Source organism: Anolis carolinensis, chromosome 6 (assembly GCF_035594765.1).
Source record: "Anolis carolinensis isolate JA03-04 chromosome 6, rAnoCar3.1.pri, whole genome shotgun sequence".
Classification (NCBI taxonomy): Eukaryota; Metazoa; Chordata; class Lepidosauria; order Squamata; family Dactyloidae; genus Anolis; species Anolis carolinensis.
In genome coordinates this window covers 12,703,067-12,716,931 of record NC_085846.1, presented here as the reverse complement: position 1 = coordinate 12,716,931, position 13,865 = coordinate 12,703,067, and the positions used below count along the sequence as shown (strand labels likewise).

The following is a 13,865-nucleotide window of genomic DNA, read 5'->3' as shown; positions in this document are numbered from 1 at the left end:
TCCCTCTTGACTCTTCAGATTCTTTTTGTCCAATTGTTCTCTGAGGGCCATTCCACACAGCCATATAACCCAGAATATCAAGGCAGAGAATCCACAATATCTGCTCTGAACTAGATTATCTGAGTCTGCACTACCATATAATCCAGTTCAATGTGGATTTTATACAGCTTTATACCCTTGTCACTTCTATGGCTATAACATAGGCTTGTTATGAGAACGGGTGAAATTAGGACTGTATTTTGTGTAGCAAATCCCTCTGTGGAAGCTAAACCATCTCAAGAACTGAGCATTATCTGTTCTGCACCTGTTGTCCTTTTTGAGACCATTCCAACAGGGTGAGCATTACATTGTCTGGCTGCACAGTGATTATTCAAAATCTGTGTGGACACAATGTAAAAAGCAAAGAGCAATAAATTGAGCAATAATCTCTGTCAAGTCAAATTAGGAGAATGACAGAATAAACAGAGCCTTTGGGAACAATAAAACACATGAATGTATTGTGGCATAAGCTTTTGTGGGCCAGAGGATATCAGGCACATGCAATGTCAGGCATAATGGGTGGAAGGACAGCATTGATGTCCTAATATTATGGCATAGTTTGGAATGGGAGGCGGTCTACTGAGTATGATGGACTTCCTCCCATACCAAACTATACCATAATATTGTAGCTGAAATATCAAAACATTGGCAAAATCAGTGACTGTAGAAACAAAATAGCATACACACTAAGTTACAATGACACTTCAAATCATATATATATATATATATATATATATATATATATATATATATATATGATTTGAAGTATCATTGTAACTGAGTAGTAATGACAGATCTAACCAGAGCGCATGTGCATTACATGATTTAAAAAAGTAAATAAACACAGAGTTTTTATCTTATAGATATATGGAAACAATATAAGTGTGAATCAATAAAGGTTTGTGTGGTTAAATCAAACTATAGGGATATTTTTTGTAAAAATTGTAATTTTCTTATGAATACTACAAAAAATTTTATGCAAAGCAAATCATTTTTATTTATTTCGTGTCAAAAGCATTGTACAACAAATACATTTCAAATAATGGGGGGGGGGGAAGGAAATCACAAGCAACTAAATAGTTTTGGACCAAAAGCGGGCAACAGCAAACGCATTGTCTGTAGCTTTAAACAACTCCTCCTCCGTACATGAGGCAGGGCATTGTGGGCAAGCATACATAATATGCAGAGTTGTTTGTTCTGTTCCACAGTCACACAAGGTGGAGGATTCCTCCAGGTAGTGCCACCTTGCCAAGTTGTCTTTTGATCTGCCCACTCCACTTCTGAGTCTGTTCAGGGACTTCCAAGTTGCCCATTCTTGGTTTGCACCTGGAGGAAGACCCTCTTGGGGGGCCATCCAGTTAGAAATGCCAGGTTTAGCTGCCCAGAGAGACACCCTTGCTGCTGCTGGAGGAACATCAAGAGGAGTGGTGGTTCTCATGAAGCCCTTCCATGATTTGAGTCTGGTGGGAGGAGGCTGATAGTCATGCAGTGGGTGGCTTTCACAATGTTCGACCTTTTTTCTCTCACCGTTAGCAGCAACATCCCGTCGCACGTCAGGAGGGGCAATGCCAGCTAACTTGTAGAGTTTATCAACAGGTGTAGGTTTAAGGCATCCCATAATGATTCTGCATGTTTCATTCTGTGCTATGTCCACCTGCTTTGCATGGGCAGACTTGTGCCAGACAGGACAGGCATACTCTGCAGTTGAGAAAGACAAGGCCAGGGCTGATGTTCTTATTACTTGTGGGTCTGCTCCCCATGCGCTGCCAGTCAGTTTCTGCAGGATGTTATTGCGTGCAGCTACTTTGTGCTTGGTGTTCATGCAGTGTTTCCTATATGTTAGTGTTCGGTCTAAGGTGACACCAAGGTATTTAGGATGGAAACAGTGTTCGAGCTCTTGGCCTTCCCAAGTAACTTTCAGTTTCCTGTTGGCTTCGCGGTTACGTAGGTGGAAAGCACACACTTGTGTCTTGGCAGGGTTAGGCTTCAGGTGGTTCTCTTTGTAGTAGCTGGAGAGATCTTTCAAGGCATTGGTGAGTTGCTTTTCAACTGTTTCAAAATCTTTTGCTTGTGTTGTAAGGCCAAGGTCATCAGCATATATAAAGCTCTTTGTGAGTGGTGGTTGTGGCTGATCGTTCGTGAAGATATTAAATAAGGTCGGTGCAAGAACGTTGCCTTGGGGTAAACCATTCTTTTGCCTCCTCCATCTGCTTTTCTGGCCCTGAAACTCCACATAGAAGCTGCGGTTTTCTAAGAGGGTCTGGACAGTTTTTGTAAAGTCAAAGTCCCGTGTGATATGGTAGACTTTATGCAGCATTGTTCTATGTTGCACCGTGTCATAGGCTGCCGTAAGGTCCACAAAGACTGTTCCCGTAATGCAGCCTTTCTCATAGCCTTCCTCGATATGTTCAGTCAGATGAAGAGTTTGACCTGTACAGTTTTTCCCTGGCCTGAAACCTGCTTGTTGTGCAATAAGCTTGGGTTCGATAACAGGTCCTAGTCGATTTAATAGCATCCTCTCATAGACTTTATATAGATGACATAAGAGGGAGATTGGTCAATAGTTCCTGGCATTGGAGGCATCTTTACCAGATTTTAATAAAGCAAATCATCATCAGAGGCTATCACTCGTGGCAGAGTATGATTGTCTTTCAAGTGTAAGGTCTTGGTGGTGGGTCTCTAAGTGGCTGTACAGACCTAGTCTTGATCCACATGTTCTTTCACAATGAAGACATACATTTCCAGGTGGAAGGAGGTCCCGACAAGGGTTTGCTTGACACGCCATCTTTCGCTTGACACGTTTCTCCCTTTCACCCTCCACTTGTGCCTCTTTGAATTCCACAGCACTGTTGGTAACAGCTGAACTCCAGTTAGAGCGCTCAAGGGCCAGGGCTTCCCAGTTCTTGGTGTCTATGCCACAGTTTTCAAGGCTGGCTTTAAGCCCAGCTTTAACTCTCTTTTCCTGTCCACCAACATTTTGTTTTCTGTTCTTGAGTTGAGTGTAAAGTAATTGCATTGGGAGACGGTGATCAGGCATTCGGACAACTTGGCCAGTCCAGTGGAGTTGATGGCATAAGAGCATCGCTTCAGTGCTGGTGGTCTTTGCTTCTTCCAGAATGCTGACATTTGTCGGCCTGTCTTCTTCCCAAGGGATTTGCAGGACTTTTTGGAGGCAACGCTGATGGAATCATTCCAGAAGTGAAGTGTGACGACTGTAGATGGTCTACATTTTACAAGCATATAACAGGATTCGGAGAACAATAGCTTTATAAACAAGCATCTTGGTATCCCTGTGAATGTCCTAATTCTCAAACACTCTCTGCTTCATTCGGAAAAATGCTGCACTCGCAGAGCTCAGGCAGTGTTGTATTTCTGCATTTTTAAAAAAATAACTTTTATTAATAGCACATGTAAAGAGTATTTGCAAATAATAAAATGAACTTTTTATGTGTGTGTGTGTGTGTGTGTGTATGTATAAAAATACAAATGCAGATATGAATAGCGTAAACATAAAGTATAATACAAAAGGAAAGAAAAAAGAAAAAGGGGAGAAAGAAAAAAAGACTATATACATAATGACTTCCATCTACTTTGTGGTGTTATGGTGTTGTATACACCTTTCATAGTTCTTATAAACTTAATGGTGTTTCTTATGTCCCCTTTCACTACCCTATATACTTAAAGAACAACTACTTTTCTTATATCTTCTTTCGTGTATTGTGTTTGGGCAATAATGTCGACTTTTGGGGACAGGTAGATGCCGAAGTAGCAGGAATAGTCAAAATTTTCTAATGTTACACCATTAAGCTATATTTCCTGGCATTACAGAGGGATTGGTTGGTGCCTGCTGAAAGAGCACTTCAGTTTTCTCAATGTAAAGTGAGAGGCCAAGGTTTTCATATGCTTCTGCAAAGGCGACTTTAGAGTGACTTGTAGGTCTTCTGAATGTGCACAGATTACGTTATCATTGGCATATAACAATGTTGTTGTGACCTTGGATTTGGCTTTTAGTCTGCTGATAAACAAGCAGTGTTTTGGGGCTTTAATGTATATACAAGGACAGACACAATAGAAAACAATTTTTTGTCTGTTATAGGACTACATATGGAAGTTCATTGCAGTTGCTTTAGTGCCAAAGTGGAACAAAACGTGTATGACCTGAATCATATTTACAAACAAAAAACAAGCAAAAACTACCATTAAATGGAGAGACCATAATGGGATTTCTGGACTTTGGGTGCATCTACACTATAGAGTTAATGCGGATTGACACCGCTTTAACTGCCATGGCCGAATGCTATGGGATCTTGGGAGGTGTAATTTTCTATTTATCCGTCCCTGGCAAAGAATGCTGGGGCTTCGCCAAAGCACATCTCCAGGAACTGGAGGAGAACAGCCAAAACCACGACCTCATCTTGACCTCTAACTCTCTATTGTGGAACCTCGAATGAACCCCGCCCTGTCAGTTCCCGCCCCCCGACGCTCGCGATTGGCTGTTGCTCGACCCAAGCTTTGTTTTCCAAGCGCCCCTGATCAATGCGGCTTCACAATCTAGCAGTCCATTGGTTTTTCCCAGTGCCAATAACATGCCTCTTTCCCCTCCCTCCTCGGAGCGCTCTCCGATTGGCTGACAACTTCTCCTCTCGCCCTCTAGTGCTGAAACTAGGAAGTGCTGAAACCCCGCCTACTAATTTCCCGCCCCTGAATTCTGATTGGCTACTGCCTCCGCCGAAATCACCTCTCTCCTCCCGTCAATCCCTTTCCATTTTTCGTTTTATAGGCTTTGTATTCAGTAGCCTCCACCCACCGCACCGCATCCCTATTTGGATTGGCGCAAGGGTGCTGTCACTCAGTGACAACTCGGACCAATCGGAAAGCAAAGGAGGCGGGGAGTGAGAGTCGCCGGCTGTTGTTGCGGGTCGGTCATTCAGTCTCTGCGAAGGCGCCGCCGGGTGAGGGTCTCGCGCGGGGGGCGGGGGCGGGGCTTGATGACGTATTGGGGATTCCCTTTGGACAAGGAAGGGGGTCGGCTTTGTCAATACAGGCTGGGATTTGTGCAGCAGCCCTGCCCTTCCTTTCCCCTCAGCCCTGCCCTTTTTGGCCCATGCTAGGCCATGGCCATGAAGCCTAAGGCAAGAGTGCCTCTGAGCTTGTGCAGAGTACTAACATTACTGCTATGGCTGAATGCTATGCAATCCTAAGAGTTTTAGTTTGAGGAGGCACCAGTAGCCTTTGGCAGAGAAGACTTACAAAACTGCAACTCTCACGATTCCAAAGCATTGGGGCATGGCAGTTAAAGCGGTGTCAAACTGTGTTAATGCTATAGTGTAGATCAATTCCTAACAGTCTCTTTGTTTATTTGCTACATTTATATCCCGCCCTTCTCATCCCGAAGGGGACTCAGAGCGGTAAGCTGTTAGGAATTGTGAGAGTTGGAGTCCAAAACACCTGGAGGGCTGAAGTTTGCCCAGGCCTGGTCTAGATCATGCTCCCCCTCTATCTTACCTTGTTCAGACCACACCTGGAATCACACTGTGTCCAATTCTGGGCACCGGAATTGAAAGGGGATGTTGACAAGTTGGAATGTGTCCAGAGGAGAGCAACTAAAATGATCAAAGGTCTGGAGAACAAGCCCTATGAGGAGTGGCTTAAAGAGCTGGGCATGTTGTCCTGCAGAAGAGAAGGCTGATGAGGAGCCATGAGGAGCCATGTATCAAGATGTGAGGGGAAGTCATAGGGAGGAGGGAGCAAGCTTGCCCTGGAGACTACAATGTGGAACAAGGGCTTCAAACTTCAGGAAAGGGGATTCCACCTTAACATCAGGAAGAACTTCCTTACAGTGGGAGCTGTTCAGCAGTGGAACTCTCTGCCCCAGAGTGTGGTGGAGGCTCCTTCATTGGAGGCTTTTAAGCAGAAGCTGGATGGCCATCTTTTGGAGGTGCTTTGAATGTGATTTTCCTGTTTCTTGGCAAGGGATTGGACTGGATGGCCCATGAGGTCTCTTCCAACTCTAGGATTCTATGAATCTCACATTTATTATCTGACTGTTTTATCCTTTTAGTATTCTACTCCCTTTGATTTGGACTTATTTGATGGTCCAACAGGAAGGTGGGCCACATGGTCCCCTTTTGCCCCATAAATCTGTCATGGACAGTGGCAAACAGCTATTCAATAGTGGAATTCTCTGCCTCGGAATCTGGTGGAAGCTACTTTTAAGGAAGGTATAAGTAGAGGCTGGATGGCCGTCTGTCGGGGGTGCTTTAATTATGCTTTTCCTGCATGGCAGGGGGCTGGACTAAATGGCCCATGTGCTCTCTTCCAACTCAGTGATTCTTTGAAAGGGTTGTGGGAGTTATACTCCAAAAGATCTGGGAAGGTCAAGGTTTTCTATTCCCAGGTAAAGAAAAGTAAATATTCTATGATTTCACATTATAGGCCCATCACGTGCAATACTCTTAACAGACTGGGCTTTTCTTCCCAATGAAATCTTTCATGTTTATCTTGCTTGAAAATGCAACATAGGGATCAAAATATCTCTATCAGCACATCCTATTTCCTTTGCCTGCTATCTTTATTGCCCTTCTTATCTCTCCAGCTGCTGGAGTGACATCCGCTGCATGATCACCGTGGCCTCTAGGAAGAAAGGGTCTTCCCTTGGGGAAGTGTGTGCCAATCAGTGGGTGTCTGTCCCATGAACTGTTCATTTGTTGCTGGCTCCTCTCTTATTATCTCTCCCTTCGTTTACATTTCAGGCATTCGTTCCTCACATCGCACCCAACCAGCCCTGCTTTAGGATGACCCGGGATGTGGGTCTGGACGACGAGCTCCCGGATTGGGCCGGAGCCAAGGAGTTCTACCAGAAGTACGATCCCAAGGATGTTATTGGCAGGTGAGGTCAAGATGGGATTAGAAGGGGATACATTGAACATTCAGCAGTGGATAATATGTAACTGCTTTCGTGAGATCTCACCTAGAATACTGTGTAAATTGACAACCTAGAACATGTCCAGAGAAGGACAACCAAAACTATCTTGTGTTTCCTTCCCAAGTGGTTTCAGTGTTTCTGGAAACTTAACTTTTTCCATGTTTTTCCCCCATTCTCTTCCCACCCATTATATCTGCCTGCAGGGGAGTGAGCAGTGTGGTCCGGCGATGCATCCACAAGCAAACAGGGCAGGAGTATGCGGTGAAGATTATCGAGGTAACCCCAGAGCGCATGACCCTGCAGCAACTGGAGGAGGTGCGCTCGTCAACCAGCAAAGAGATTGCCATCTTGCGCCAGGTCTCTGGCCACCCTTTCATCAGTGAGTGGAGATTTCCTCCAAGCATCTCTCTCTAACCTTCGTGTGTGTCCTGGCATTTTCACCCAAACTTCCTTTAATATTTTTTCCTGTAAAGTTAGACTTAACCACATCTGAGGGGAAAATGGTCCCTCTAGAAATCTGTTAGATCCTCCATCAACTGGATACAATACTTCCCCTGAGCATTACCATAGAGTGGCATTGGTAGGTAAAGGTAAAGTTTCCCCCTGACATTAGGTCCAGTCATGTCCCACTCTGGGGGTTGGTGGTCATCTCCATTTCTAATCCAAAGAGCCGGCGTTGTCCGTAGATGCCTCTAAGGTCATGTGGCTGGCATGACTGGAGGGAGCATCGTTACCTTTCCGCCAGAGTGGTATCTATTAATCTCACTTTTGCATGTTTTCGAACTGTTAGGTTGACAGAGCTGGGGCTAATAGCAGGAGCTCCCTCCGCTCCCCAGTCAGCAAGTTCAGCAGCTCAGTGGTTTAATCCGCTGCACCATTGGGGGTTCCTGGGCATTGGAGAACCCAGCAAATTTCAAGGAAGCATATTTTTCTAGGAATATCTAGGTCCCTTCAATGCAACTGTATGGTATATTGAGAGTGGAAATGAGGTAATCAAATGGAATTGGTCATATCTGCAGTTTCATGTAACTGAGGTCCAGCCAGAAACATATCCCCTGTGGATATGGGTTTCTTATTGTAATTCTGTATTTATAATTATACATTTAGGTACATTTTGTACGCTTAGGAACATTTGGACAATGAGTGGACATTCCGATCTGGGTTTTAGTCCAGATATTGGAGGAGCTCTCCAAGATGCTGAATCCTGTCCTCAAAATAAGTTCGACACCTTTGATAGTTCTTTTAAGGTTCAGGCTAAACCCAGAGCAGATTCAACACCACACTTATCTGGAAGCTATCAGATGATGCATTTATTGGTTCTCCATAATTCTGTACTGGGCTTTTGTCTCTTGTACTCAGTTAATCCCAGTTTACAGGACTGAACCAAGAGATGTTTGTTAATCTAAAAACTCATCTTAGGACCTGTGTTGATATCCCTCATTTTCCCAATCACCCTGGAGTGAGCTTATCTCACAAAACTCTGAATCAATACTATAGCCTATAAGGGAGTAACAAGTTACTCTGAGTCCTGCGTCACTGTAGTAATGTATTCCATTGGAAACTATGTGCAAATAATGTTGAAATAAGCTCCTAAGTCACAAAGAAAGTATAGGGCATGCTATGTGTAGTTTTGTCTTTTAGTCAGAGTGTGTGTGTTCAGAAGGAACACACTGTGCCTCAACAGTGGTGCAATGTTTCTAATGGTAGGGCTGGACCTGACATGGTATCATTGCATAATCTCACTCCTTTTTCTTTCCCCCCACAGTTACTCTTATAGATTCCTATGAGACCTCCACCTTCATGTTCCTGGTATTTGATTTGTAAGTATCAAAGCACTAGAAGCAGAAGCTGTTGTTCTGTCTTTCCCTCTCCCACCCCAATATATATAAAAAACCCTTTCTAACCTCAGTGTGTGGGCTTCCAATGGTTGTAACATCCACTTAAACGTTATTTCAAATGAATGGGGATCTATGGTTCTTGTGACATAGAGATCAGAGATGGAAACGGATTTGTGAAATGAGCCCACCACAAAGTTAGCTGGAAGTTGGGTGTTGCTGCAGTCCTTGGAAAGAGAGAAGCAGCTGGTTTCTCTAACCTGGCAGCTTCTGGGTGTATTTGGAACATGTATCCCATCACCCCCAGCCAACAGATGGTGACGTGGAATGGAGTGCAATATTACTGGAGAGCTCTGCATTAGGGAATGTCATAGTAAGAATTCTTATTTGCTGCTGTTAGGTACTTTTTTGTCAGGACATCATCAATGTTGGAGCAGTTTCCCCTCTAAAGTGATCCTGCAAAGAATTCATATAATAGACTCCTCATCAAAGATGTGATAGGGAATCTATTTGTTGCTTCCAAATCACACAGAAATCCTACTCCATGTGTGGAAATATGCAAGAATATCAACATTTCCCCTCCAGAAATACACCAGAATTCTGTACTTCTCCAAAGTATATCCATTTTTCTCTGCAGTCCCTCTCAATATAACAATCATAATTTTGAGAAGCATCAAATAGGAGAATGGAAGTATTGGGGCTTGCTTTGGAAAGGGATGTGAGCTGTGTGTGGGTCTAGGGCAGTGGTTTCTAACCTTTGGACCTCCAGGTGTTTTGGACTTCAACTCCCAGAGATCCACTGGTCTAGGGAGAAAATGTGGCCCTGACCCCACAGCATTGCTTACTGTTGTTGTAGGGCACATACTTATTTGACCACGTTTCCCTTGCAGGATGAGACGTGGAGAGCTTTTTGACTACCTTACTGAGAAGGTAACCCTGAGCGAGAAAGAGACCAGGTAAGGCACAGTGCCCTTTGCAGGGGCTTGAGAGGGAGAAAAGTCCCTTTTGTTGTATTTCCAGCCCCAATATGAAAACTGCAGCAGCTTCTTCTCTGGCTTGCTTTCAGGTGCATCATGCGAGCCCTTTTGGAGGCCGTAAGCTACCTTCACGCCAACCACATCATCCACCGAGACCTAAAGCCTGAGAACATCCTTATGGACGATGAACTCGTCATCAAGCTCTCTGATTTCGGCTTCTCTTGCCACTTGGAGCCGGGGGAGAAGCTGCGAGGTAGGGAGGGGGTTGGAGAGAGGGATCGGCAGATTTGGACCCATTGACAATGTTGGTTAGCAGTTGTAATAGTAATGTTTTTTCTAAATTCTGGGGTGGGTCCATTTTATTAGGGCTCTGTTTTGCAGCAGCTGATAGCAGTCAACTATAAAGGTAGACAAGAATATTGATACTTTTGATAGGGAGAGGATTCTTTGATGGGCTGAACATTGACTACCAGCTATGTCTGCTGCCCTGACATCCCTATTGTGTGCTTCTTTGCCTCTGATTCTATCAACCCCTTTCTCTTAGAGCTGTGTGGAACGCCAGGCTACTTGGCCCCCGAGATCCTAAAATGCTCTATGGATGAGACCCACCCTGGATATGGGAAGGAGGTGGACCTGTAAGTTGCACTGGTTTCTATCCTCTAAGGGATGGGAGTAGGGCTAGGTTGCCAGACTGAAAACTGGGCAGGCCTTATGTTCTTTTAATGGCTGTGTGGAAGAGGACATTTCAGTAGGTGTCCTTTCAGTCTCCTCACTGGACTCAGTTCTCTAGAATTCTTAGGATAGGATAGGCTTCCCCCTATAAGACGATGCACATTTGTGGGCAGGTTCTTTTCTGCACAGTTGTTGTGGGATCTAGAAGCATGGCTTTACAAAGAAGTTAATGATATTCTAAGAAAATGTGAACAACCGTGTTGCTGAACCTTTTCCAGTTCCTCCGCCATCTTTTTTGGTTTATGATGGAGGATGGGGTCTGGAGCAGGTACAATATAGCTCCTTTTCTCCCCCATCTCCCACAGTTGGGCCTGTGGAGTCATCTTTTTCACTCTCTTGGCTGGCTCTCCTCCTTTCTGGCACCGCAAGCAGATGCTGATGCTTCGGATGATCATGGAAGGGCAGTATCAGTTTGGTTCTCCGGAGTGGGATGACCGATCGGACACAGTCAAGGACCTGGTATGACGTTTTTGGAAACTGCATAATTGTCACATACTAGGGACTGTTTGCCATTATAAAAGAATAGGGATTGGACAACCAACACTACACTTGTATATCTGATTATTTGGGTATCTACATAAGACAAATAAGGAGCAAAGAGTTACTCTTTGTTACTCTTAAGTCACTCTTTACTTTGAGGCTTCTGCAGAATCAGGGAAGTCTGTGGTTTCAAGAATCTTGCTTCAGCTTTTCAAATAAAGGGAAGATCCTTGGGTTTCAAAACCCTTTTTCTACAGACGTATGATTCATGCCTTGAAAAATGTGTGTCTGGCAGAAATCGATGATAGAGTCAAACTTTAGAACAGGCATGGGCAAACTTCGACTTTCCTAGTGTTTTGGACTCCAAATCCCACAATGCCTAACAATTGGTAGGCTGTTAGGAATTTTGAGAGTTGAAGTTCAAAACACTTGGAGAGCCGAAGTTTGCCCATGCCTGCCTTAGAACATAGAGATTCCTACAGAAAACATACATCGTATTAACCGACTCCTTGAATAATCACATCTGCAGAACTTAAACCCACTAACGTAGAGGGCTGACTGTGGTCTTTTTGCTCAAAATCCTTTACCTTTCTGTGTTGGCCATCCAGCAGTGTGGCCTTTGCATCTGACTTTTTCCTAAATGTCCTGATGACCCAATAACCTCTTGCAGATTTCACGGCTGCTAAAGGTGGATCCGGCAGAACGTTTGACAGCTGAGCAGGCTCTGCAACACTCTTTCTTCCATCGCTACGGGAAGGAGTGCCGGCATTTCAGTCCCTATCGCAAATTCAAAGTAAGTCTCCTTCCTCCTGGCAACATTTATGTATTGCTAAAAATCATACAGGAGAAGAAAGTTATGATGTTAAGAGTCACAGGCCAACATTTTGTCTCCGATGTTTCTGTTGTCAGTTGAGATGGTCTACAGCAGGCATGGGCAAACTGTAGTCCTCCAGGTGTTTTGGACTTCAATTCCCATCCTTCCTAACAGCCTCAGGGCCCTTCCTTTTCCCTCGCAGCTGCTCAAGCTTAAGCGGCTGAGGGGGGAAAGGAAAGGGCCTGAGGCTGTCAGGAAGGGTGGGAATTGAAGTCCAAAACACCTGGAGGGCCATAGTCTGTCCATGCCTGGTTTACAGGGATATTAATGCAGGCAAAGGCCCACTTCCCTTGAGATCCAAGTTGGCTTTGTTTTGACAATTTCTACAGATTTCTAGCTGTTTTCTTAAATGTTTAAAGTCTTATTTCTCCTCTCGTCCAGCATCATCCATGTTGGAGGTTTTTAAAAGTAGTACAGTAGAGTCTCACTTATCCAAGCTAAAAGGGACGGCAGAACCTTGGATAAGCGAGTATCTTGGATAATAAGGAGGGATTAAGGAAAAGCCTATTAAACATCAAATTAGGTTATGAATTTACAAATTAAGCACCAAAACAGCATATTATACAACAAATTTGACAGAAAAAGTAGTTCAGTACACAATAATGTTATGTTGTAATTACTGTATTTACTGTATTTACGAATTTAGCACCAAAATATCATGATATATTGAAAACATTGACTACAAGAATGCCTTGGATAATCCAGAACCTTGGATAAGCGAGTCTTAGATAAGTGAGACTCTACTGTACCTAATTTCTTCCAAGCTAAAGAGATTGTGCAGACCCATGGAGAATAGTTATTACTAGCTATTACAATCCCTTGCTATCATGACTCACCAGACCCTTTTGTTAAAAAAGAACATTCCAAACTGCACCTTCAACATGTTTCTCATATACAAATACTGGGAGGTGGTTTGTGTGATTGAGGGAATGCATAGCCTGTGAAGTTCCAAGCAAACAGAAGTTACCCATTTGTCAAATAGACAAAACTTTTGAGCTGCTGCATGGATGTATTCACATTCTTTACTTTCCCCCTACCCTTCCTCTCCATCTCGAGCTTGGGATAGTACTTGTGGAGTGTTCGCTATTCAGTGGTAATTTCCACTTTTCCCCTTCTGCAGGTCATTGCCTGGACCGTGCGGGCCTCTATCCGCATCTTCTCCAACTACCGGCGGGTGCGGCCCGTCACCAAGGAGCTCCTGCTTTGTGACCCCTATTCGCTCAAGGGGGTGCGCAAGTTGATTGACGCATGCGCCTTCCGCATCTACGGGCACTGGGTCAAAAAGGGTGAGCAACAGAACCGGGCTGCCCTCTTTGAAAACGTCCCAAAGGCCATTCAGCTTGTCCTGCTTAGTGCGGAAGGCGAGGAAGGCCCTTCATCCATGGTGGACGACCCTCCCAACTAGGGAGCAGATGAGGACTAGTTGCCGGCTACTGCAAGGCAGGCAGGCAGGCAGAGGGGAGCCTCTGACCTGTTCCCCTACCTCCTCTCAGCCAAATGGCAAGACACTGGGCTCTCCTGTGGGAGGTACAATTGCCCTTGCATACAAAAGGGTCCAGTTTTCTAGGCCACAGGCAAGGATTTTGGGAACTTGAGTTCGTGGTGAATCAGAACAAGGCCACCCTAATATTCCTGGAAAAGCCAAGCAATCCTAGATTAATGTGGGGTAGGAGTACGGAGCACCAACATTATTTCATGTGCAAATATTAGGCAGACTTGTGGAGAGTCTGACATCAGTGCAGTGCAAGAACTGAAGCTTTTGGACATCATTTCTTCTCACTTCTTTTCTCATCGCCAAGGGAACAAGCATCATGTCCAGTAAGTGTGGGTGAGATAGGGATCAAGGTTTGGTCCTTTGCTGTAGAATCATGACATTTTTGTAATTGTATCATTCCTCTGTCCACCCCCTCCAAGAAGCCAGAATTGGAATAAAAATGGAACAATGCCAAAACTGATATTTGACTCTGGCTTCCTTTACTTCTCAAAACAGGCATAGCGGCATT

At 44.4% G+C, this 13,865-nt stretch overlaps 1 protein-coding gene across 2 annotated transcripts; it reads left to right on the top strand.

Annotated features, from left to right (window-relative positions):
* The first annotated feature begins 4,838 nt into the window (after positions 1-4,838).
* phkg2 (phosphorylase kinase catalytic subunit gamma 2) lies at positions 4,839-13,817 on the top strand. Of its 2 annotated transcripts, none has more exons than XM_008120969.2 (10): positions 4,839-4,991; positions 6,792-6,928; positions 7,168-7,343; positions 8,730-8,784; positions 9,690-9,755; positions 9,866-10,029; positions 10,321-10,411; positions 10,814-10,967; positions 11,659-11,781; positions 12,983-13,817. In XM_008120969.2, exons 2-10 carry the CDS (start codon positions 6,834-6,836, stop codon positions 13,265-13,267), a joined length of 1,209 nt encoding a protein of 402 aa, XP_008119176.1. In that variant the 5' UTR covers positions 4,839-4,991; positions 6,792-6,833; the 3' UTR covers positions 13,268-13,817. The 2 variants fall into 2 exon arrangements, with proteins under 2 accessions (XP_008119176.1, XP_003227745.1); XM_003227697.4 differs by having other exon boundaries at positions 4,937-4,957.
* Positions 13,818-13,865: the final 48 nt, after the last annotated feature.

Coding starts and splice junctions, on each gene's coding strand:
- phkg2 (XM_008120969.2), top strand. CDS start 6,834: ATGACCCGGGATGTGGGTCTGGACGACGAGCTCCCGGATTGGGCCGGA. Junction 10,030..10,320: donor GCCGGGGGAGAAGCTGCGAG/GTAGGGAGGGGG, acceptor CCTTTCTCTTAG/AGCTGTGTGGAACGCCAGGC. Junction 10,412..10,813: donor TATGGGAAGGAGGTGGACCT/GTAAGTTGCACT, acceptor CATCTCCCACAG/TTGGGCCTGTGGAGTCATCT.